The sequence below is a fragment of the Paralichthys olivaceus genome, chromosome 7 (assembly GCF_024713975.1).
Source record: "Paralichthys olivaceus isolate ysfri-2021 chromosome 7, ASM2471397v2, whole genome shotgun sequence".
NCBI lineage: Eukaryota > Metazoa > Chordata > Actinopteri > Pleuronectiformes > Paralichthyidae > Paralichthys > Paralichthys olivaceus.
In genome coordinates this window covers 5,183,440-5,210,000 of record NC_091099.1, presented here as the reverse complement: position 1 = coordinate 5,210,000, position 26,561 = coordinate 5,183,440, and the positions used below count along the sequence as shown (strand labels likewise).

General features: G+C 41.1%; 2 protein-coding genes across 4 annotated transcripts in view; one reads left to right on the top strand and one right to left on the bottom strand.

The window, feature by feature from the left end:
• The window catches only part of ptpn5 (protein tyrosine phosphatase non-receptor type 5), a 13,259-nt gene extending 11,902 nt beyond the window's left edge, over nt 1–1,357 (bottom strand). Inside the window, exons 1-2 of one of the 2 annotated variants that reach the window (XM_020102114.2) lie at nt 995–1,357; nt 810–859 (exon numbers count right to left, since the gene is read on the bottom strand). The gene's annotated coding sequence lies outside the window, so the exon portion shown is untranslated. The remainder of the gene's footprint in view (nt 1–809; nt 860–994) is intronic. The other variant, XM_020102113.2, reaches the window with a different exon arrangement.
• A 9,019-nt stretch (nt 1,358–10,376) lies between these two features.
• The window catches only part of ptprja (protein tyrosine phosphatase receptor type Ja), a 32,608-nt gene continuing 16,423 nt past the window's right edge, over nt 10,377–26,561 (top strand). Inside the window, exons 1-9 of one of the 2 annotated variants that reach the window (XR_011243479.1) lie at nt 10,377–10,700; nt 21,243–21,264; nt 21,658–21,849; nt 23,403–23,663; nt 23,755–24,018; nt 24,594–24,860; nt 25,096–25,356; nt 25,448–25,711; nt 26,288–26,554. Coding sequence is in view for 1 of the 2 variants with exons in the window: in XM_069528734.1 (XP_069384835.1) it covers nt 10,632–10,700; nt 21,243–21,264; nt 21,658–21,849; nt 23,403–23,663; nt 23,755–24,018; nt 24,594–24,860; nt 25,096–25,356; nt 25,448–25,711; nt 26,288–26,554 (1,867 nt within the window). In the remaining variant the exon portion in view is untranslated. The remainder of the gene's footprint in view (nt 10,701–21,242; nt 21,265–21,657; nt 21,850–23,402; nt 23,664–23,754; nt 24,019–24,593; nt 24,861–25,095; nt 25,357–25,447; nt 25,712–26,287; nt 26,555–26,561) is intronic. The other variant, XM_069528734.1, reaches the window with a different exon arrangement.

Below are 26,561 nucleotides of genomic sequence, written 5' to 3'. Positions count from 1 at the left end.
AGGAAAGAGGAAGCTCTTACTGAAAGTGATGATGGGATGGTAACGTGAGATAAAGTCACGGGGGCCGTGACCTGCTTCATCAGCCTTCCTCTCCAACACACCTTGACATTAATACACACATAGGCTCAAAATGACCTTAAAATGAAACACCCAGCGAGCCTGCAGCTTCCTCCAGTATATCACACAGACAGATAATCAATCAGCTCCATTGTTTACATACACTGGTACAATCTCTAGCAGCAGCTCCAGGGGCATTTCACAGAGAAATCTCATTAACACACGTATAAACTTACAATTCAGCCTAAGTTGTGCCGTGTAAATAATTGAAATATGCTGCAGAGCGAATTGATTTACAAGCTGCTGGAGATAAATCTGGATTCCCTGTGACAAAAGGCTTGTGTTACATGATTGCACTGCATCAAAAACACCAGCGCAGGAATGGCATTCTCTGGCAGTCATTCATGCTATAAGACAAAACACCATTCATATCACGTACATGGCTACGGTGAGCTTGAGGGACCACACAGTGCAGAGCTGGATGGATTAGTAATGAATCACCCAGGGAGGTGGACTGTTGCATCTCTCTCTGGTAACTCCCACACTGTCACACAGACATGATACAACGCTGAGGAAATCAAGCTCGGAATAATAATAGATGAAAGAGAAAATGCAGAGTTATCACCAGCATCAAAGAACCAACCTGTTGGAAAATGATCTGTTTTCATAATCTGAGGAAAAACAACACAAACACACACACACACACACACACACACACACACACACACAGAGCCTACATCACACATCCCTACCTTTTTACAGCCAGAGAAGCGCAGCAGCCATATGAACTGTGGGTGCTTTGCTGAGGAATTGGTATTCACCTCATGTCGCACAGCCGCGGAGGGGGGAGACGAGGGAGAGACATGAGAGAGGAGAGGGAGGCTGGAACAGTCACTTGCCCATGAGCCTTAAGTCTGGTTAGGATAAGTCCTCTTACCTGGCTGAGCCCGTCTTCACACCGCCATCTGCTGCTCTACACCCTCGGAGCCAAAAACCCAGGAGCCAAGCACCACACCAATCCAATCCCTTCACTGCTCCTCTGTCTGGGCGAAGGAGGCAGACTGACAGCGAAGCACAACGACGAGCAAAAGGATGGTGTGCGAGGTCTGGAAAGGCAGAATCTGCAAATGTGTGTGTCTAAAATCTGTGTGTGGAAAAGAGGTTTAGGTATAAAAGTCTGATGGGTTTTTTTTTCTTTTGTTAGTATCCTGGAGGAGAGAGAGCGAGATCCACAGGCGGCAGCATCGTCTATATATGCAGCAAGAGGCTGTACGGTAGCCTTGGCAACAGAGCCAGAATGAGGGAGAGCGAGCAAGGGACCTGGAGAGAAAGAGAGAGAGAGAAAGAGAGCAACTGAGAGACTGCATGTGTATTAATCACATTATGGGGACATAAATCTATTCTTACAGCCACACCGTGGGGACTCAGCTCCAAAAGATGCTTTTCACAAAGTGAACCATTATATTTTAGGGATTTAAGGTTAAAGGTGGTTATATTCTATTTTGTAATAATTGTCATCAAACCCTGAAAATGCCTAAAACCAGCAACGAATGTATGACAGAACAGTTACTGTGTCGCCGACAGGCTAATATAGCAAAAACCTATGTGCCATAGATGTGCCCAAAAGCACAATGAACACTCGACAAATGTGAATTCATCCACGTCTTTTTCAAAATAAAAACAACGTATTCTAGTTTTTTAAAGATTGATTTCTGCACCATAAACCAATGTGTGTTGGCCCCAGGTCTATTATGGAAATAATACAGAATAGAACATTCCCAACTTTGTGAGTCTCCGAGTAAGAAATACAAGTCAAACCAGTGTCCTCCTAAGAGACACAAATATATGTGTGCGTGTGTGTTTGTGGAGTCGGATCATAACACATCACGGAGCAGTGAACACCCCCCCGCTGTCACCTCCTCTGCCTCTCACCCTGTGTCTCACTCATCTCAGTCACCCCCCCCCCCCCCCCCGACTGCCTCACCCACCCACCCACACTCGTAACTCATCATCACCCTGGTCTACTCTCCTGTTTCCGGTCTGGATTGTTATTGTCATCCCCATGTTCTCACTACTCCTGATTATTCTCTCGCGTTCTCCCTCTCACTTCCTACGTTCTCTTCCCTCCCACTCTGCTCTCTCTCTCTCTCTCTCTCCCTCCTCCCTGTCTTGCCATATGGTTGCCTTTTCCTGTCAGCTCTCTGAACTGACCAGCAGAAAACAGCCCAATCTGATCAACACAAATACTGGGAGGCAGACTGGCCACAAGCACTACATTAAATTCATATGTTTATGGTGATGCAGCTTAATGTAGCTTAAGTCGAATGGTGAGAGAAAAAGAAAATGAATGGTATGCACAGTACTACACTATACAACGCACTTTCTTAGCCACACGGGGGCAGCAGAAACAATCTGCAAACACAACAAAAACACACACGTCATCACTTTTTAAGTGAAACGGCCAAATTTGTTAGCAACAATTTTTTTATCTACACCTCCCCGCAGACACACAGCAACATGATCAACCGTCTGGAGATATGTTTCTGTGTCCACCTGAAGAGAGGAAGACAAATACTCAGCCTCCTTTCACCTCTGGGTTTGGCCCCAACCAACTGATAAAGTCTGTCCAGACACACACAGAAACATAAGCACCTGTATACACCTAACTGAATATAACTGGAAAAACTCAGATGCAACAAGAGCATGAAGCTGTGTGGGTATATAACTATTAAAGCCAATTGCCAAACCACGTCTTCTCTAACTGTACACTGGTTTTCTCTCTCCCCCTCTCTCCCATCTTTCTTCACTATTTATGACCCACTTCATCGTCCAATCCTCTCTGCTTATATATCTCTCCCACACATCCTCGCTGTCCCCACTGCACTCCAATCAACTAAATGAACTCCTCTGTACTTCCTTATCTTCTCCTCCTCGTCTTTTAAAAATGATCTCACCTCTGCACACACACACACACACACACACACACACACACACACACACACATACACACACACACACACACACACACACAAGGTCATTGTCACTCAGTATAAATGGTGAGAGTGAAAGCGTCATGTAACCCAATTAATGATACAAGCCAGTGGCCTTGAGCCGTCTGTTTCACTGACAGCTACACTGGAAACATTAAACTGTTACATCACTTCCTCATATTCTGCAGGCCGCACTCACACCGCATTTTTCTAAAGCCGTTTTGGTCTGATTTGATATTTTAATTTGAATTTTCATTAAGTATGGGAAGTTAAATGAATAGAAGTTTGATAGCAGTTATTTCCTATTTAGTTAGAGTGAATAAGATAAAAATCAATTTGTCAATTTATACAGAGGAGCAACATTCCTCTGGAAACAAATGAAGGCCTCTAGTGGTACTGATGGCTCACTGCGGGCATCTTTGTGAATGACTAGTGGCCAGTTGGGTCTGGTCATTGATACACACTCATTAATACACACCTCTGAAGTGATTGCTAGTGCGGGGACATCTAACTTGAAGCCTTCCTGTCTGTGACTGAACCGATGCAGATCACAGATTTGACTGTGACTCATCGTGTCACATCCATATGCCGACAGCTGCATCTTTCCAAGCCTTCCTATCTGGAGACATGGCACACAGTCTAACACAGCTGATCCAGCTGGGCAGGCTGCCGCAGTCAGCTGGTTTCCAAACAGACACATGTTGATGTTACATAGCGTTGGATCTGAAGAGGGAGACTATTTCCTGGAATGATAAATGAAACCGAGTAAGTGTCAGGACTCACAATTAAGAGGAGAATGATTCCTCGTCACTGATACCATGGTAACCAGTTATGTGCACAAAAGAAACAAATTAGGAACTATATGAAGAGGAACTCTACAACTGATTAACACACAAACACTTGGGGGGAAATTGTTGTAGTCAGTTTTATCAGGGAGCGAGCGTCACTCTGCAGGGACTAATCCAATCTTGGCCTCCGCTGCATTTAATGTCTAGTTTAAACCTCATCTTGTGTGACCCCCCTCTGACCTCATGTTGGCGCTACAGAGAATTGCTGGAGTAGGCTTCTTCTTAATGAATAGCTGACTAATGATGACTCTCATTCACACTAGTGGCTGCTGCTCACTTTGGTTGAATGACCTCCACTTTACTCGAGCGAACAGAAAATATCAATCAAAAATATAAAAGTGTAAAAGTGACACAGTTTTATTCCCACAGTATCAAGACATCACCCGTTGAACTCATCATTATCTAACATTCGTTCGTGTGCAGGCAGTGATTCAGTTATTTAGTAACTCTGGTGCTTGTTGGGTATTCATTACCTTCTGATTTACTTTCTCTAACCACTCACACTTCTGTTTCCCTGAAGTTAAAATGTGACCAATAAAAACAGAGGTTTTATAAAGCTGTTTGAACTAAAAAAGACATTAACTAGAGTCGTAGGACGAATCAGTAGAGCTCTTATGGTCCTGTGCTGTTAGAGGAACACGTCTATGTCACGTGTGGACATGAGATGCGACTGTTTTACTTTGCTATGTTATTATTATTATTATTATTATTATTATTATTATGCTATGCTACACAGAGTAAAAACAAAAGTCAGGAAAAAAGGAATGTTTTGTATATTTTCACTTAAATGACATTAACTAGATGGTCTCGTAAGAAGTAAGATCTTGTAAAGGAGTATACAAAGATAACGTCTTTCCATTGCATTTCCTCCCTCGCTGCAGGGCTCTGTCACAATGACCTCACCACGGCAGCACTGTTACTAACCTTTTTTCAGCTTTGTACAATCCCCTCGAGGGACTTCGGACTGGACAGTTTCAAATGCTAGATTAGAAATCCCTGTTTACTCCAGTGTCCAACTCTAAATAACAAGCCCTGACAGTGAATTTGTAATAACATGTTCATGGGTCACAGCAGCAATTATGTCCATTATCTGAACATAAACAACAAAATGAGAGTCATGCAGATGAAGAGATGAGTGCAGAGTTAGAGTAGGAGGATCCTGCTCTGATAAGTGACTGTCACCATCCTTTTTTTTTTTTGCTCAAGCAATATTATAAACTTTCTGTTCTGACCAAACGTACACAGAGATGAAAGGGGGAATATCGAGAGTGGTTCATGCTCCTGTGATGTGTAAATGCTCGGCCTGTTCTCTAGAGTTTAAAGTTAGAGTTTAGCTTGTGGAAGCAGCGAGAAGAAGAGGGAGTCATAGCCAGACGGCGGTGGGGGAAGTGCAAAAGGAGGCCTACAGCTGTAAGAGGAGTGGAGTCATTGGTGGGGAAGGAGCAATATGGACAGTTCTGTACATTAGCTGTTACCAACCTTTTATTTTTTAAAGAACAATATGAGGTCAGAGCAATGATTTACTGCGGTCTTCTTCTTCTACTTTGTCTTGTTTAACGGCAGTTGGAATCCTGCTTAAGGTGCATTACCGCCACCTACTGCTCCAAGTGTGGACGTATGCCCCACAAACTAAGGAACTAAGGCTCAGGTAATGCGTGAAAAGCTGCTTGACATTAACAAACAGCTGACGATCATCACAGCAGAGGACTTTAATCATGCAGATCTCAAAGTGGTCATTCCAAAACGTCATAAAAATGTGAATTTCCCAATCAGAGAAAACATAGATAACAATCATACAGCAACAAAAGAGTAAATTATTTGAACTTCAAATATTTTATGTTTGACAAATATTGTATCTATATTTTTGAAAGTATATACAAGTCGTTAACTACTTTTTATCACTCTTAGTTAATTATTCATCATTATCATTTATTTATTACTGTTCACTGCTCAGATGATGATTAATTGTGTTACTATCTCTGCTGTAACGTCTCTGTGTTGTAGAACAGGTCTTATCTGTACAAAGGGAATGACATGATGAGTTTTTATACGGAGCATTCTGCACCCAGTGGCTGAATCTCCATGGAAGCTCCATCACAACTGTCCATAACCTCACAGCGTGCATCCTGTCAGACTGTTGCTCATGTGGCGCTCCCTCCTGCTACTCTGGCTGCTACTTAGAGCCAGTTAGAGCTGAAAGATGGTTAATAATTCACATATGTGTCATGGTCAACCACAGCCTGATGTAGAAAAAACATTCCACATATACAAACATGCATCAAACATACAAGATGTGACTTTGGCCACTAGGTGTGTCTCAATCGAAACAACAACAAAACACCTTGTTGGATGAAGTGAATCAGTGTGGAATCATGGGAGCTCTTCAGCAGTGGCTCGATACTGACTAACAGTGAGTTTAGAGTTTAACCTTCACCTTATGCAGTTTGCCCCAGAAGTTACAGCTGAGATGGGCAAAGCCACAAGTAAAACAGATATGATGCATTTAAAAGCTGACTAAAATGAAACAACCTTCAATTAGGTTTAATAACCATTCTGAACCCTTCAGTGGTGGTAGTGAACAAGAAGAATTTGTGACTTTATTCAGCATTCAACAATAATTGAAATGTTTCTTTTGTAATTCCAGAAAATTCCAGATCATTTGTATCAGAGAAGCATCATTTTATCTCTGATGAACAGTGGATTCCTCTTGGTTTGGAACAAATTAAAAACATCCTCATCCCAGACTGTGACTAAAGGTGAAACTGAATTATGTCAGCACCTTTAGATGAGATAGTAGGAGTCAGAAATGAAAACGTGATGACATCCTGAACTGATCTCACGAGAAACTATGTGACAGTATGTCTCTAGCGGCAAAAAGTGAGTGATATGGCTTCACATCCTCTCGCAACTAAAAAAATATTTAATATGTTCTTCAACTGAAATCTCAGACAAACACCTCCAGTGTATAAGAAATGATAAAACTCCTCCATTGTCTTCATTATTTGGTCTGGAACTTGAAATGTTTTCCTGCTGTTAACTTCTTTCAGGGAGAACAAACACTGAGGGCAACACCTTTCAGACCGTTGTTTGAACTTGAACCAGGTCCATTTGTGTTTGCTCGCTCTCTTCTTTGAAGCTCGGTCCAGCTACACAGAGAAGATATGAAATCACAAAACACAGTCAATCATCATATGGACACCATCTTATGTAATCGGACCATTTCTTTTTTCCTTTTCTATTTCTATTTCCTCTGTTTGTTTTTCAAAAGAATTATAGATTGTAATTTGGCAAAAGTTCAGATGGAAAAAAACACAGTGACAGTCACTGGCAGTGACGTATGTTTTTCACACATGTAAAAGTTTGAACTCAGGCATGTCATTTGCATTTGATTTCCATTGTATGTGAGTAAATAACATAACTGCTTCTAGCGTGTTTGCACTTCCTCTTTGAGGGCAAAGGAAATGCATCCCTTACATCCGTGACACAAGCATTTAAATAGTCCAAATAAACAGGCATAAACCTTTATATCTTTATAAGATGAACAATACAATAATACTACGACATGTTAGGAAAAATATATTTATTTTCTTGCTTACAAAGATAGGTGAGGGGGAGCTAGGCTAGCAGCTGCATCTGGTCGGTTTACTGCACTATATAGAACAGTTTAATATAAATATAAATAAAGTTTAGGTCTCAGGTTTAAATGATGTGTACATGTTTATGACTTCATGCAGATAAGATAAAATCCCGTCTGCCTGGACAGTATCAGCATCATCTCAGTTGACTCTTGAGCCGGACTGCATCCGACAAACTTTAGAGATAGATGTACTGGTCTAAATAAATATAAACTGTGTAGAGCAACAATCGCACAAATGTACAGAGCAGCCCTGCAAAAAAAAAAGGGAAAAAAGTGACAAACACGCTGGAACATTCCAGATTACATAACCATTTCTAAGGAATGGTGTGTCAGAGTGGCCAGTTCATATCATCTCTAACTCCATTAACCATCATCAGCAGGCCTCTGTTAACATTCATAATGAAACTGTCTGTCAAAAGGATGTGGCAGCTTCGGCATCCTGTGCTCTATTTAAAGGTCAAAAAATCCCTCGCTTAACATAGCACATGTTTAGCAAAGCAACACGAAGCAACACAAGTATTAAAAGTGTTAATGCTCCACGAGCACACCAGTAACATTCTCAGCCAGATCCTTTAAAGGTTCAGTGTGTCGAATTTTGGGACATCTAGTGTTGAAGTTGCATGTTGCAGCTGAACACCCCTCACCTCACCCTCTCCTTCTAAACATGAAAAAGAACCTGTGGTAGCCTTTAATTCAGTCATAAAAACTCAGAAGGTGTTTAGTTTGTCCAGTCTGAACTAATGTAAAAAACATGGCGGCCTCCATAGAGAGGGTCCCCTAGATGTAAATGTAAAGTATTTAAATATAAAGTATTTAAATATAAAGGGCCTTTTCTGGGGTAAAGAAAACTACAATTCATACAATTTAGATGAAACGAACTAGTGAAAACATCATGAGGATTATTCTACATTCTGCCAATAGTTCCCTTTCACCTAAATCTTACACACTGTACCTTTAAGATCTACGTCTATCATGCAGAGTCATAAACTGGATATAAAGATGGACATCATGACTGCTCCCAAGAATGAAGCCTTGGTTTCTCACTGGCTTCTATAGGAGATAAACTGCCTCCTCCACATTATAAGCCAAACTAAAAAGCAAAAATATTTTCTTCTCAAAGATGTTTCCTCTCATTTTCGGTTGTTCTTATCACACGGATGTCCGTCCAAGTGTAAGTTTAGGTTTGAAGAAAAATGAAATGGAATAATTGACAGCTGAGCTCATGATTGTTCTGTGAGTATTGGCAAGACCTTGTTGGCAGCGTTCGTATCAAAGATATTTTGGCTTATGCATCCTCCATCTTTGAATACAGTATTGTGTCAGAAATTCAAATGTAGCTTCAAGATGTGAATGCTGCTGTGTACCTTGGAAGATAGAGGATAGTAAATATGTTGCTGTAACAGTTTGCAGTGATGGATGAGTAACACCCAAAACAGTGACTCCTTGTAAAATTTTGTTGCGTAAGCGGTGGTATGAAAATATTTCAAGCTTTAAAATGGACTCACACAGTGAATTAAATGAATAAACAAATAAAAAAGAAACTTGAAGGTATCAGGGCAAACAGGAATTAAACATGGGAGATAAAGGGAAGGAGAAAAAAATGGATAATGGTGCCTCAGTCCTATTCATTCTGAAATATCTGCACATATTTCTTATTTTTAGACATCGTACCACAATGTATACTGTATACTGTTTTCACAGTCATCCATCCACAAGAGTCTTCTGTTATTTGCTGCTTCCTAAACAGCGCTCTGTGACAAAGCTGATAAAAAAAAGTTCTATAAATACATTTTACATGACTAGCCCTTGTCATGCACACTCCCATATTATAGTTGTTTTCCTGATTCAAACATTTAACTACCCTGGACTGTCTGTGACTGGACTTCTGGTCCCTCTTGACTTGTAACCCCAACATGTTTGTTTCCACAGAACTCTGTATCCTTTATATTATCTGTCGATTGGATTTGCAAACTCCAAACATGTCCCTTTTTATTTCACTGTTATTTGAATATGTATATTTGAGGTTTGGACTGTTGATCAGACAAACAAGCAGCGTGGCAACGCTGCCTTGGGGTCTGAAAACATGTGACGACCATTTTGCCATCGAAACAACGTCCTGCCTGTTTGTTTGGCCTGTGGTGATACCGGTTGTGGTTTTCTTTCTGAAACTGTAAAAACCACCTGCAGTGATTGATTCAAAGGTTGGTGAAGCTGGACACAGTGCGCAGAACCCCGAGCTAGAGAATCCGTTGATGAGTCCCAGACCACGCTGCTACAAAGCGCTGGTTGTGTCTTTATTCAGTGGACTGAAGGATAGATGGACAGATGGAGGGACAGACAGACAGATAGACATAAAGACAGACGGGCAGATAGACAGCAAGATTTCTGGAATTAGATAAATTGACAAAGTGATTATGGATCAGTCAGTGATGACAATAATGATTCCATTCGTCTTCCGTCTGCTCAGGAAACGTATTCATTCATCTTACAATTCTTGTAACGGAGCATCACTCGAAGACACCCATTGTCCGTCTGCCTGAAGCCCCCTCTTATGATTGATGAACACACATTTCCTCTCTACGGCCCTGCTCCTGTGAACTCTGTGTGTGTAGCAGCCAATCTCAGCCACTGACTTCAGGGAAGTCTCCTAAAAACATTTGCATCAGCTGCTCGTCTTTCCGTGGAGATGAATTCCTTCACCCTGATTGGCCATGTTATGGCAAGAATGTGGGATGACTCTTTTCTCTTTTTTATTTCTGCTTGACCAGACAGCCCTCTCCTCCTCCTCATAGTCGCCCCCCCCCGATCGGGACTCCTCGGGTGGTGATAACGAAGCAGAGCTGCTGGGCTGAAGAGGAGGAGGAGGAGTGGCACACTTCACCAAACTTCCCCGAATTTGCCGCGCCGCTCCTCCCCGTTAACAACGCGTAAAACACAAGGTTACCAACTTTTTCACGACTAAGTTCTCTTGAAGTAGCGACAGTTCACCACAGAAGTGAGAGTTTGGATCTTTTTTTTTAAGTGAGAACAAAGTTTGGACATGACAGGACTCAGCGGATAGAAAACAAAGCGCTTCAGTCGTCTCCCTGACCGCGCGTCATGATGAAGCCACTGCTGCGCTCCAGCGTCTGTCTGTGGACCCTGCTGCTCCTCTGCGCGCCCCCACAGGTGAGAACACCCCCATTCACATGCACAGTGGTTAGAATTCAAACCAAGTGTTATCGAGGTTTCATCCAGGCGAACAGGCCGCTGTGTTCGGATGGTGATGGTCAGAGTGGCTGCTGCACCTGTTGCGCAGGTAGCTGCTGCCAAAGGCTGCGAACGACCTCTGGAGACTGGCACATAGAGTTAGTCATAAATAAAATGAATACACATAATGTGTGTCAGGATGAACTTAAAACAACTATTTTAAATTTGCTTTACAATTGTGGCCCATTTAGAGGAAGATGTGGGAATTAAAAATGCACGTTTCATTTCTTTTTACTACCTAAAGGAAGTGCTCAGTGGAGATTCTTCACATTTCAAATTGGTTATGTCTTCATTCTGGATGGCTCAGCTCAGTGTCCAGTGTGTGACAAGTGTGTGCTGCTCATCCATCAGAGCAACAGGTCACATACAGTCACAGATACTGTGACCCACCTGTCCTTGTCCCACTGGTCTTTCTCGTCTGTCTTGAGAGAGATAGATAGATAGATAGAGACAGACAGAGAGAGAGAGAGCAAGAGAGAGAGAGAGGCTGAGGGAGGTTGAGAATGGCATGTGAGGATGTGTGTGGCCAACACAAAGGGGTCAGGAATGGAATGAGGTGCAGCCCAGTGTCCCTGTCCGTCCTGCAGCCACAAGGGACGCACTCACACACAGGGACTTAGCTGTACCTCAGAGGGTTAGTTTGTCATGTGCAGGTTCTTTAGTCCTGATAGATTGACTGGTGGTACGAGCATTCAGGAGGAAACCTTCACCACTAATGTGGATACTTATATTTGTCGGGCAAATACAAAGAGCCTCTTGCTCTCTAAAACAAAGGCAGAGGTGGTTTCACGTTTAGGTGACATGAAGTCTGTAAATGTGGACGTCTGGGTGGATATTTACGGTACAGAAATTGAAATGTGCGACTTTGACACCAAACGTCGTACCAACAGTCGGCCTTGACTTCCATGACTACCGCAAAGTTTGCCACACCTTAAAATAACCATAGAGGTGTTTTATCATAGAAAATGAGGACATTCTGCATTATATGTCCTAATCTCTTCTTAATGATTTATGCCACATCCCATCTGATATTAAATACATTTTGTAGATGGGAGAGGATTTGATTCGACTTGAGCCGAAGAGCAAAAACTTCAGAAGCATGTTGTCGACTGAACACTGCGGCCTCCTCTGTTGGTTTGTTCTGTCGAAATGAAACGGTCAACGCTGTGAACTGTTATTTACTTTATTTATCAAGTAGGGAAGTTCATTCTTGACCTTGCAGAGTAGGATATACAATGGAGTGCTCCAGAAAAAGTGAGTTAAGAATGTTGGTGGGTATTTAGCTGATCAACATGTGCAAATGTGGATGAAATATTGTGGACGGCAGGTTCACAGACTGATGGGAACTCGTTTCTATTATTGAATGAAACAGTCTTGAAGATTTAAATTGTATTGAACACATTTTTAAGGCAAAAAAAGAAAGAATCTCATGTCCTTTAAATTTTAGATTATGTAATCTAGACGTGTGATTAGAAATGAAGTCAGACGAGACCGTCACAAATCTCAGGACTTTCTTGTTTCAAACCTGCTGCACCTCTAGCACCTTGTGATGAAGTGAGAGATTAGATGTCTGATTGTTGACCCCGGTTTTAGGGAACTTTATTTAATGAACTGGTAGAAAACAAGTGCATGCATTCACACCTTTGAAACAGTTTATTTTTACATGCCTATCTGTGAGCTGGAACAGAAAACACCCAAAATAAGAGGAACAAAATATACTTATTTTTTTTATTCCTGTCTATTCCTTTCTTATTCTCCCCCTTGTTTTCTTTTCCTCTCCTTTCGAGCAGCATCATTGAAGTTGTTTTAGGCCACACAAAATACCGCGTCCCATCTGCATGTAAGCAGTTATAGAATTTAACTGCACAAAAGCTGTTAGCAAAGATACAAGCATCAGCAACTTTTATAGTTTATTAGTCGTGTTGCGTTTTTCACCGGTAGCCGAAGCTACCGTCGGTTGTTTTCTTCTGAAAAGGAGGCATGTAATAGGAAACTGACAAATCAGCGAAGGCCCAAAAAGACCTAATCAGCAAACAGTCGTGCCTACGTCATTGTTTCCAACCATCTCCCTTTCTGCCCGTCCAGACTAAAACCCCAACCCTAAACTAAAACAGGGTGAGTAACGTTTCCAAACTCAAACTCCGGAGAAGTGTGGACACCAGGTGTATCCGTAGCCGAGATGATGTGAATCGAAAATTAAACGTAGTAGTACGTAACATTTCTCTTCTCATCATAGGCGTGTCGACACTCTCCCCTGTCACTCGCAGCTGTCAGTTTAACACACATCACTGGAAGACAGGAAGCTGATGAGGCTCAGCAGCATCAAACCACATGTGGCAGCGGGGCATCACACCTTGGTCGTCTTTACTGATGGAAACAAGACAGTTGTAGATTAAAAATATCCGCAGTAAATTCAGGGTCTCTCCTCTTTCGAGGATCAGTATTTAGATCAGGGTCCTCATGTGGATTTTAGTCTTCAGGATGCATCAGATAATAAAATTTACTTCCAACATTGAAATTTAAAAGAAAAATGTAAATTTGGAAACATGGTTTGACTAAAAGCAAAAAAGATGTTAAAGATGAAAAAGAGGAAATACTTGAAATTACTAAAGTTTTTACATATTGTCAAGTGCTATTTTTAGTATTACACATAAAAGTACATATTTTAACTATTGTTCTACAGAGCTGATACCTGGTAAAGGTGCTCTGTTTTATTAAGTTGAAATTTCAGTTCCTCTTTAAAAGGGCTGTGACTGATAAGGCAGAGTGAACAATAGTGAACAGTGAGAAAGAGAACAGCTCACACAACCACACTGATGTTTTTCACATGTTCAGGATCACTACACCTCCACCAGGATTGACTTCCTGCTTCAGTTAAATTGTCTGGAACCAGTTGAAAATATAGTTCCTTATAATTTTATGTGACAACCTGTGGGGACCATTAATGTTTGATATGAACGATTTTTTTTTCTTCATGACTATATAACACATTATTCAGTCTTAACTTTCAGTCTGTAGATCCATTTGGTAGTTCTAATTTAAATGAAAGCAAATTAGTGTGACATGGGATTGAAAAGAGTAAAAATGATGATGTTGACGGAGTGCATGCAAAGTTACAGCATAACAGTCCCTTATTAATGAACCAGGAAAAGTACAAGACTTTGCATGTGTTTATCAATGTATGCTGTCTTTCTCTCTCTCCAGCCATCCGTTCATTTCTCTGTCTTTCTCTGCCTGTGACGTCCTCACAGAAATGAGAGCGTGATGACGTGGCTATCAGTAGGAAACATCTTGGAACAAGGAAATGTGACGTTTTGAAGCAATGGCTTGTCTGTGGCTGTGGAAAGTAACTTTCTGACGAGCTGCCTGGCACTAATGTAAAAATTGGATGACGTCCGATACTCGTCAGAAAAACAAGCGTCTTTCTCAAAAATGTATTAATCTCACATTGTATTCACATTTGAAAGCATAGGCCTCCTTGTTTTGCATCCAATTATTGGTGCAAAAGTTGCAAATCAAGTCCTCCTTTGTGGAAGACAGCACCGTCCACCCACTCGCAGCCCCCCCATTCAACCATATCAAGACAGTCCCATTTCAAATTAACATCCCCAAACACGCTGCCCTCAGCCAGGGCTGCAGCTGGAAGTTCAGCGTGCACAAGCTGAATCACAAAGAGTCACAGTTCCCCAGTCCATGTAAATGAGACACAGGCTCCTCTCTCAGCCTCAAAGGCCTTATTGTCAGCAGACAGCTATCGTTTTATCAGTGGCCTCTGAGCAAATCATGGCTAGGAGAGGCTGTAGAAGGGCTAAAAAAATATATTATTTTTCTCTTACTTGTCTCTCTATCGCTCGATATTACAGCCTTTCCTAATAGAGTGCTGGATTTCTTCAAGCAAGATTTTATTTTTTAAATGGCCCATTGGTAGTAAATGACCATAATATATAAACATGCATTAGTGGCAGTTTGACAGGGGGTTTGTTGGTCGGAATGCTTCTGATGACCAGGTGCTGAGGTATCTGGTGTAAAAATAACTTTTTTAGTCACACAACCATAGGCTGTTTATAAAGATGGATGACGCATCTCGGCTTCCCCCCTTTGCACAAAAATGGAGCCCAAATATCTCCGATCCGATACTGCCATCTTTAATTTAATGTCATCTGGAGCCAGAGTTTACACAATCAAGATCATGGAGTGGAGATGTGGCATCAAGGTCACTTTGATACATGCACTTGTCAATGTCGGCCGTCAAATATGATCTCTTAGTTTTTAGAGCATCAAATATCTCAAACCAAATTTATCCGGAAAATAAATCCTTGAACAACATGTGATAAGAACTGATAAGAACAGAAAAATACATTTAATGGGTTTAATTTGGCTTCACTTTTAGGAGCAGTCATGTTGTCCATGTTTATTCACAATGTATGGATGCAACACGCAATGTTGGTCCAGGCTGAAATAATAATTCATTGTGATCTTGAGACCTAACGTCTTTATTAACAGACGTCTTTATTCACATAACTGCTGATTAAAAGGTTTCATGTTTGCTGTTGTTGATAGTGATTAATAAAGTGAATGATTCAATGTCTCTATAAGGACAAAATCTATGCCATCAATGCATCAGTGTGTATGTTTGCATTGTATATATGAGAGAGGCAGAGACTGTGAACTGCTGCAGTGAGGAGACTCAAATATAACTTTAAAAATAAACGGTAGGGGTTGTTAAAACGCCTAAACTATATATTGTGATAGTTCGCAGATGAGAACACGTCGCACCCCAAGCTCCACTTCAACACACACATCAAGAGGAAGCTCTGATGGCAAGTGTGATGTGTATCAGCAGCTCATCAGCTCAGGGCCGGGGACAGTAAATACTATGTCACTCATTTCCATAGCCTCCGATGTGGCCCACGATAGCAGCAGCAGGACTGTGGTGTGGGAGGCTGATACCTGGAGACAAACTGCTGAAGCTGTCAAGGAGGCAGTGGATATTTTTAGACGTGGCTTTTGGCATTGTTTTATGATTCATGCTCATATAGCCATCAACAGATCTACAATGTCCTTCTATTCTCGATGCTGTAAATGCTATAGCTTCAAAATGGAATACAAACACAAACACCTAAAGGGATCGCTGACAAAATGAAATGCAAATGACATGAAAGTTGCCACAGTCACAATGAGGCTACATTTGTGATGAAGGTGACAGGACTGGCAGATAGTGTGTTGTGTTGAAGTCACACACGATCGTGTATTTCTGTCCGTGTAGCTGATGCGTGTGAATTGACAACGCAACTGCATTTACACTGGTGTTAAATGTGGTCACAATGCCTCCCACGACATTGGTCCCTGACCAGCTCCGGAGGTGTTAATGCATCATCTACTTTTATGTAAGTCAAGTGGCGTCCAACAACAATGCGATCACCTGAAATGTTAAGGTGCAAATGGGAAACAAGGTGACCCGAGCCTGGGCCTGTCGTGTGGCTCTGACAGGCTTGTTGCGTTTTATTCACTTCCTGAATAGAGCAGAAACAATGAGGAGGTCAACCACGAGAAGCGACTGAGTTAATGAACTTTAAATAGAGGACAAGCTGCTGATTTATCAGAGGCTAAGAGAAGAAAGTGAGAGTTACAGCCCGGAAAAACCTCATCACACAGAACATCCACTTTCTTCCACTTTCCTTTGTGAAAAACGTTTGATCTATTTTACACAAAGAGAAATTAAATTTGATTGATCACACGATTGTGTCTCTCACACACACACACACACACACACACACAGTCTTGAGGAGCGGTTATATTAAGCAACTAAATAAGCTAATAGGAAAAATAACACGTGCCACTGTACGGTAACAAAATAGGCTACAAACCCTTATCCACCAGAAATCTGTGACTGAGATAATGTGGATTCAGTCGGGGATCAACACTTTATATGTATCTTTAAGAGTTTTAGAATTATTAAAGTCATGATAAAAAATGAAGATACCAAATCTGATAACATTTAACTGTCACTGATATCAGTGTCATATTCTAGCTCACTGATATTTGCAGTACATGAAGAATAAAGTGAAGAGTCATCAGCAATGACAAACTTGATGACTGGAATAAGCTACAACAAAACAAGTGCAGGAAAAATCAATAAAGCAAAGGTGATGACTGCCAACCGTATGCAATCTCAAATTCTCCGACGTACACTCACTCTCTCACATGCACACACACACACACACACACACACACACACACACACACAGATTTGAGTCAGATAACGTGGTTTTTGCAGATTTTACAGCCGCAGAGGAATCCTCTTTCTCCACTCAGCAAAGTCAATGCAGTCACCAGCAGAAGCCCCTCGACCCTTGTGCGACTCTGCGTAATTCAAGGAGCATAATGTATTGTGCAACTTTCTTCCTCCTGTTTTGTTCCGAGTTTATCAGATTTTCAGACGCTGTAAAGTTAAGTAGTCTCATCTGTGAGAAAACAGCTTTTAAGGTGATTAGTTTTATTTTTTGATTGTCTTTGGGTTTGAGTGTTATTATGGAGGAAGGAAGTGGGTGCGCTATCAGGTGATGAGGGAATGAGGGGAAATCAGTGAGTGGCAGGCAGCCGGCCTTTACAGTTGATGTAATGTTTATGTAGCAGTCATTTCCTCCTCCTCCTGCAGACAGGCTCAGTCAAAGGGCACAGACACAGTACACAGGGCATGAAGGTCATTAGCTGAATCACAGCTCCAATTATTATTTTACAATACATAGCTAGTGCTGCTCCTCCCGAAAGTCTGCTGGCTGTAAGAAGTAGCTAACGCTCGACAAATGCAAACATGCAAACAGCCAGAGGAGCAGCCGGTGGAACAATTTAAGCCAGAGTCTGCGCAGTAAAGATTTGGTGATGGAGCCATGTTCGAGGAGCAGAGGAGGCAGAGTACATAACCGGTAATGCAGCTAGCCACCAGAGGGCGATCAAGACACCATTTAAGTTAACAATTGGGCAAAGACACATATAGAGCTGGGGTCAATATACTGTAGGTGCAGCAGGCGGGCACCAGATTACCATGTAATGGTAACAAACACTCAGTTCCAGGTGACAGATAAGAAAGAATAAGCAGCGTAATGAGCCTGAGTTTAGAGTTTAAGGCTAAAAGCAGCGAGGGAGGACGTTAAGATGGATGTATTTCTGGGGCAGTATGTCCCAAATGGGACTTTGGGACATATTGCTGCTCTCTGAGGCCGTGCCAAAGCATAATGGCTCGAGATGTTGTTTTGTTTATTTAGTCAGGAGGAAATAAGTGATTCTTAGGACGAGGGCCAACGGAAATAAAACATTTGGGAGTCATGGCTCAGAGAAGTCGAATTCCCAGAGGACAGTTCAACATTTTTGTAAATTTGTATGAAAACATGAGTTTTGTCATAGTCAAGATGCAGCTTTCACATACTGGTATTTGACCTTTAGCATGGAAAATATTGAATTGATTATGATTCTGCCCGGACACAGGCCGTTTAGTTTTATATAAGTTTTTAAATTGAGAACATGTTCTTTTAAGGTTCAAAGGTCATTGTTGTGCTTTGAAACACCAGCTGAGAAACAGCCTCACCACACGTTCCATTTCGTATCTGACAGGATCTTCATCAGCATTATGTGTTTTTTTTAGATTCTTTCTTTTCCTTGCACTTTAAGGACTTATTCTCTTCAAAGTTGCCGCCCAGGTTCAAAAGTAAAAGTGTCAAGAAGCACTGATCTTGATCCAGCAACATAATGTCTCATAAATCCAATTAAACTCACCCACTGAATCAATAATTCAGGACACCCTCATGAAAACCATTCACACTGATGAACTGTGAAAAATACAAAAATAGACCAAAGTAAATGTAAACCTGAATTTCAAAGAAGAGAAGAGTCTTTTAAATTATGCAAATTGACATAGCGTTGAATTTAAACAGGAACCAAATCATTCCACTTCCCTAAACTTATTCATTGTAAGTGAGAAAAGTTACAGCTATAAATACAGTATATTTTGCAGAACTTATTCTTGGTAAAGCTTTTGATTCGCATCTATTTGTTGAACTAGGATCTTAAAGGTACAGTTTGTGGAATATAGTGATATTGAGTGATGAAGTGTCATGTTGCAGCTGAACACCCCTCACCTCACCCTCTCCTTCCAAACATGAAAAAGAACCTGTGGTAGTTTCAGTTGTCATAAAAACTCAAAAGATGTTTAGTTTGTCCAGTCTGGACTAATGTAAAAAACATGACCATGTAAATATAAGTATTTAAATATAAAGGACCTTTTCTGGGGTAAAGAAAACTACAATTCATACAATTTAGATGAAACAAATGTGAAGTGAAAACATCATGAGGATTATTCTACATTACGTTTCTGCCAGTAGATCCATTTCACCTAAATCTTACACACTGGACCTTTAACTAATGTGCTTAATAATTTATGAATGATTCGGACCCAGCCCCTGATAGTTGGGATCATTACCGCTGCTCTGTCATCGCTTAAAAAACATTTACTATCTTGAAAAAAGTGTGTGAATAAATTACAACTGACTCTTAACAATGCGTCTTAAAGGAGACTTTAAGTTATCCCTCAAAAGTGTAGCTAAAGCCTCTCGATCACCCCCTGGTGGCTGTCTGCTGTGTAGGTCAATAACCCTGCCTCCTCCATGTTAGTGGATGGGACATGGACTAATAAATGAAAATACACATCTTATACTCAAAGATGGTTTCAGTCATTCAAGGTATAGTTGTTATCACACTGATGTTTGATCGTGCGTTATTATTTCCTGGTAAGTTTGTTTTTTATTGGGTACTCGATAATATGAAAACAGGATGAAAGCTGAGACTGACTCACAATCGGTCGAGCACATGTACAGATGGGACCTCGATGCTGTGGCTCCGTCCCCGATCGCTACTCTGGCTTGAAATGCGCAAGATGGCAGCGTTTGTGTCTGGGATATTTTGGCTTCATTTCTGGATAGTGGGAGGAAATGAAGACATGTCGTTCATCTCTTTATATGGTAATCATTGTAAGCAGTTGACCAATCACAACAGAGTGGGCTCGCCAGCCAATCAGAACAGAGTGGAGGGGGGCCTCAGAGAGACAGAGGCTAAAACCAAGATTTTCAGACAGAGGCTGAAAAGAGGAGCTGCAGCAATAGACAGTCTGAGGAAAGTGAAGTGTTTTCAAGTAATTTGAATTCTGAACCAGAACGTGAGCAGAATATGTTTTGTTTAACACACAGTGAAAAGTGTACTGACAGAAGAGTGTGGCAAGAAGAAAGGAGTCTCAGAGGATTGGGAGGAAAGGCAGGGTCACTGCTCTGAATAGAAAAGATAAAATTAAGAGGAGGACGCCCGTCTCCAGGGATAAGTGGGTGTGTGGGGCAGCGTCAAACACAGAATGGACTTTTTCTTTTTTCAGAACCCTGGTCTCACGATTTTTTTTAGTTTTTTAGTTAATGGCTGACCATGTTTGTGATCTTTGTGGGTGGGGGAGAATTGTGCAGGTTTAAGCACTGATGTAATGTCTTTAATGTTTAGCTTGTGTGGTAAACAGAGTGAATGACGACATGTCAGCGAGAGGCTCTTGGCTAATAAGTAATGTGGAATCAGAGCCGTGTGTTTAGTCCTGATACCAGGACACAAGTGAACCTCAGACGTACGCAGATTTAGTTTGAGTCATATGGACGTGAGGTTGTGTGTTAAACGCACGTGTGTGTGATGTTGTTGTTTTGCTTTGATCTGCATTTGTGAAATGTAAGATATCCAGGATGTAGAAATATTCCCAGCATACCATTTTAACTCACCTGAGGTCACACAATGATTAGCCACATTAGGGTATTACCAGTTTCTACTTCCTACTCTGTAACTGTCACACAAACATGATCTTTTCTTCAGGTGAGTTATTGGGAGTTCGCTTTTGTATTTTCATTTGCACAATTGACAAAGATTTGTTTTGGTGACTAAACAAACAACTTTCTCAGAAAAGATTTGTCTCTGAAGTTTTAGTAACCTAGTGTTTTTTCCCCCTATTAGAAGGATTACAAAATCCTGTAGGCTAAGATTCCTCATACTTAACTCTGATAGTGAACAAAAAAGAAAAAGGTCTGGATATCTGTGCCAATAAGAAATGAAAAAATATATTAAACTGTTCAATACATCGCTGTTAAACTAAATATAATCAAGGATTTTACACTGAGTTTGTTTAGTTTTCTTGTGGATTAGGAAAGGCTGTATGACTTCATATCGTGAAATAAAATTCATAGAAAATAATAGAATATATCTTGTGACCAGAGTCTTTTTCAAATCTGGCTTTATGATCCCTCTTTCTCACAACAGAGTCAAAGACATTGACGTTCAGTGACACTGAATTGCTGAGTGGGCTTTAATGCTGTTCACAACTCACTGCTGATCTCTGCTGGTGCAAAAATGATTTACTGCCTTTCTCTGTCTTCATCTCCACAGAACTCCAGTACAGCATGTGTTGGTGAGTACCGACTTTATTGTTCTCACATAATCCTGTGTTTAATATAGATTGTTTTAATTGTCAGAGACTGTAATTACATCAAGGTTCAAACAAATGCAAGTGTGGCTAAGTTAGCTTAAAGGCAAATGTTCATAGGTGTTGATGTTGTCAGGCATCCAAAAATATTAACAGTAATGGAATATGTACTATAGTCAAAACACACTGTTGTGAGAGAAGACTACATGTATACAAGACAGATAAAACTAATACAGTAGTCTGGTGATATACAGAAGTACAGCCAAGACTATAGTCAACACATGTAAAATAATACATCTCTTCTTTTTTTACAGAAATTTCGATTTAAAAAAAAAATCTATTTGAGCTCATTTTTGTTCTTGTTATTCTGTGTCTCAGCTCAATGTGACGTCAATGGAACGGAAACATTTACAATAACAACAACAACAGTCAGCCTTGATTCGAGACCAAACTGCTCTTTATCCAGTGGGGATAGTATCCATGGAAACGGTTCACTGACTGGTCTGAGTTCTGGAGCCGTCTATCAAATCTTCATCAGTTGTTTAAACTGCTGTAAGGAGATCACAACGAGTAAGTCTGTTTACTTGCTTGCATCTGAATTCCTACTTTTATTCTGCACATGAACTCAACATCTACAGCAACGGCTTTAGACGACATAACACCTTCAGCTTAGCTACAGATCCGGCATGATGTCAGTAATGAGAGTCTAAATACAGAATTCTTCTCCCACCGCCGTCTCACTCACTAACAGAGCCTGAACAAATCAGAGACCCCAGAGTCATGAACGTCACCACGTCCACTGTGTCTCTGACCTGTGGGAAACAGCTCCCTCTACAGAGCACACTGGACAGATGGACGTTTCAGTGGGACTTTAAATGTGTTGGAAACATATGTTACCATTACAAACCTGACTGCTGGTGTCCTGCAGTCACATAAATATATATACATATATATATATATATAAATGCTAGATTGCTTGTCTCAAAGTGAAGGTTTGGGTTTGTGTGACACAAATGGAGTAATTTACTATATTGTGTTTCAACATTATTTTTCATAATAAATTACTTTGTCTGCTTTGCACCGACAAAAAGTACAACATCTCTTACTCTCTTTTTTTTCCGAACATTTCCATCATCTTCTCCACTTCATAATCTCAGAGCCCAATCCTGTGCTGAACGTTGGTGCCCGCCCTCAATCCACCACCTCAGTCACAGTGAGCTGGTCGTACCCAGTGGGAGCCCAGCCCTATTACACATATATGATTAAAACCTACAACACCACAGATGAACCCGTTACTACAACTACAACAGTCAACAATAACAGCACTGATGTACTTGACCTGGAGCTAGGAAATAGGGTCAGAACAATGGCAGCACCAGGAAGTGAATCTACGGAGGAACTTACATTTTACAGGCAGACAAACTCAATGTTCTCTGTGCAACTTTGACTTTTTAACATCCTCAATAGCCTACTCAAAACTATGATTATTTTTACAGTCTTAATTTAAACTCAGGTTGATATTATACATTCATATATATTTTTTTCTATATCGAAAAATTATAGTATTTATATAATTAGGAGTAGTATTATTGTTATTCTTCTTCTTCTTCTTATATTTGTTTAATTTGTTTAATTGTTGACTTTTTGCCATTTCCTGATAGTGACAACACAAGTTATTGCATTTACAACCATTAATATGGAACAAAAAATATTCAAATACAAAAATATATAGATATAGATATAGACATACTATATCTCAGTGAAACTGCTTTGTTTAATTTGATTAACTTTCATCTGGGAGCAACACCAGCTTCACTGTCACGACTCAGACAGCAGATGGCACTCAAGCAGCTCTTGTGACAGTTTCCTACTTTACATGTGTACTGTGTATTAATTCTCTGTCACAAACACTGTCTATGACTGGAAATGAACAAAATTCTGCCCGAACAAATAAGGAAAATAAGAAACAAGAATCAATTCAAACTCATTAGTGAAACATTAGTCTTTCATCTTTTTGTCATTGTTACATGCACAGAACAAATAACAGCTAATTCGAGAGATGTGAAATTAGAGGAGCTCTAATGTTGCTGCTTTCAAATGAACTCTGTCTTTTCTACTTTTAGGGCCTTATGGCATTGGAGGGTTGGAGGCTGAAACCTTAAACACAACCGCTGTACGTCTGGAGTGGATGAAACCTCAGGAGTACAAGAATGAATTTAGGTATCGAGTTCAGACGACAGGCTGTGGCTCCCACAACAAAACCGTCACAGATGAAAACGCACTGATCTCAGAGCTCCCCTCTGGGACAAACTGCACCTTCTGTGTTTTCGTCATTGCAGCGGATGGCACCGAAGGAGAGGAAAACTGCATCTCACAGTACACTAGTAAGAATCTCACCTGTCATTTCTCTTTCTTTAGTTCACATTGTCAAAGTGGTTAATTATCTTAAATCTCTCCTTCTCTGTAAATGAACAGAGCCTGAGACAGTGCAAGTCAGTCTCTCCAGTCAGGGCTCCAATAGTTCAGTCCTGGTGTCGTGGACCTCACCTCCTGGGAGCGTGGAACATTTTAAGGTTCATCTCAACAGCACGTCTTCAGGTTTACAGGAAAGAGAGCTGAACTCTACCAGCACCTCCTCTCTGTTTGACGGCCTGTCTGCAGGGACATTTTACACTGCCAGTGTCTTCACATTTAGTGGACCCTTCAATGCATCATCTGGATTCATCACCAACGCAACTTGTGAGTATGATACATATTTAGGATTTGAAAGTTTTTCAAAGAATACTCTTAAGTTTTTCAGGATTTATTCATTTGGATTTACCATGGAAATGAAATAGTCTTAAATGTCTGTAATCTATGACCGCGCAGAGCGCTTTATTTTGCAGTTTTACCATTCACCCATTCACACTTCAGTATTAGGAATGGGGGACACAGGGTTCGAACCTCAGACCTACTGTTTAGTGGACAACTCTCTATCTCCTGAAGCACAGCCGTCCCATTTACTGCACATTAGGAACAACAGGGACATATTCTTTGACTTTTTTTTGGTCATCACTTTTACATGTCTTATAAAACGTGTCATCTTGTAGCACTGCAGTGAGAAGCACTACATGAAGACACAATGAACAGTCTTCACGGTGCATTCAAGGACATGATGCACAACAACATGAGTCACCACTGTAGCATTACACAGGCTCTTCAGCATGACAGCACTTGTCTGTGGAAGGACAATAATATAAAAAATGTTTCAGTTTGATGAATGACAACATGAGTCTCCGTGTTGATGTTAACATGCTTCACCTCCACCCCCACAGTCCCTAACCCTCCTGGGTCAGTTGTGGTACTGAGAAAAACTACCAGCTCCATTGAAGTCAGGTGGGAGGCTGCTCCTCTGATGTCCGCTGCATCGTTCTTCTACAAAGTGACTCACACACCATCTCAGGGAGGAGGATACAACACCTCCAACACCAGCCACACACTTGACTCCTTGCTTTCTGGGACATCCTACAACATCTCCATCGCCACTGTGGTTCCCAGGGGCTTTGAGAGCGAGAAGGTTCACATCTATATGGTTACTACAAGTAAGGTTTTTATTTCTGTACCCAAGCACTGTCACCTTTCACCTTTACTGTCTGGAGTTAGGTTTACATCTCTTATATATCTTTCAAACAATCAGGACGCAAAACTAAAACTCAATATGCAAAACAACCAAAACATTTGTAGTAAGGGAAGCTAACAGCTAATTTGACAGGATATGACATTAGAGGAGCTCTAATGTTGCTGCTTTCAAATGAACTCTGTCTTTTCTACTTTTAGGGCCTTATGGCATTGGAGGGTTGGAGGCTGAAACCTTAAACACAACCGCTGTACGTCTGGAGTGGATAAAGCCTCAGGAGTACAAGAATGAATTTAGGTATCGAGTTCAGACGACAGGCTGTGGCTCCCACAACAAAACCGTCACAGATGAAAACGCACTGATCTCAGAGCTCCCCTCTGGGACAAACTGCACCTTCTGTGTTTTCGTCATTGCAGCGGATGGCACCGAAGGAGAGGAAAACTGCATCTCACAGTACACTAGTAAGAATCTCACCTGTCATTTCTCTTTCTTTAGTTCACATTGTCAAAGTGGTTAATTATCTTAAATCTCTCCTTCTCTGTAAATGAACAGAGCCTGAGACAGTGCAAGTCAGTCTCTCCAGTCTGGGCTCCAATAGTTCAGTCCTGGTGTCGTGGACCTCACCTCCTGGGAACGTGGAACATTTTAAGGTTCATCTCAACAGCACGTCTTCAGGTTTACAGGAAAGAGAGCTGAACTCTACCAGCACCTCCTCTCTGTTTGACGGCCTGTCTGCAGGGACATTTTACACTGCCAGTGTCTTCACATTTAGTGGACCCTTCAATGCATCATCTGGATTCATCACCAACGCAACTTGTGAGTATGATACATACGTAGGATTTGAAAGTTTTTCAAAGAATACTCTTAAGTTTTTCAGGATTTATTCATTTGGATTTACCATGGAAATGAAATAGTCTTAACTGTCTGTAATCTATGACCACACAGAGAACTTTATTTTACAGTTTTACCATTCACCCATTCACACTTCAGTATTAGGAATGGGGGACACAGGGTTCGAACCTCAGACCTACTGTTTAGTGGACAACTCTCTATCTCCTGAAGCACAGCCGTCCCATTTACTGCACATCAGGAACAACAGGGACATATTCTTTGACTTTTTTTTGGTCATCACTTTTACATGTCTGATACAAACGTGTCATCTTGTAGCACTGCAGTGAGAAGCACTACATGAAGACACAACGAACAGTCTTCACGGTGCATTCAAGGACATGATGCACAACGACATGAGTCACCACTGTAGCATCACACAGGCTCTTCAGCATGACAGCACTTGTCTGTGGAAGGACAATAATATAAAAAATGTTTCAGTTTGATGAATGACAACATGAGTCTCCGTGTTGATGTTAACATGCTTCACCTCCACCCCCACAGTCCCTAACCCTCCTGGGTCAGTTGTGGTACTGAGAAAAACTACCAGCTCCATTGAAGTCAGGTGGGAGGCTGCTCCTCTGATGTCCGCTGCATCGTTCTTCTACAAAGTGACTCACACACCATCTCAGGGAGGAGGATACAACACCTCCAACACCAGCCACACACTTGACTCCTTGCTTTCTGGGACGTCCTACAACATCTCCATCGCCACTGTGGTTCCCAGGGGCTTTGAGAGCGAGAAGGTTCACATCTATATGGTTACTACAAGTAAGTT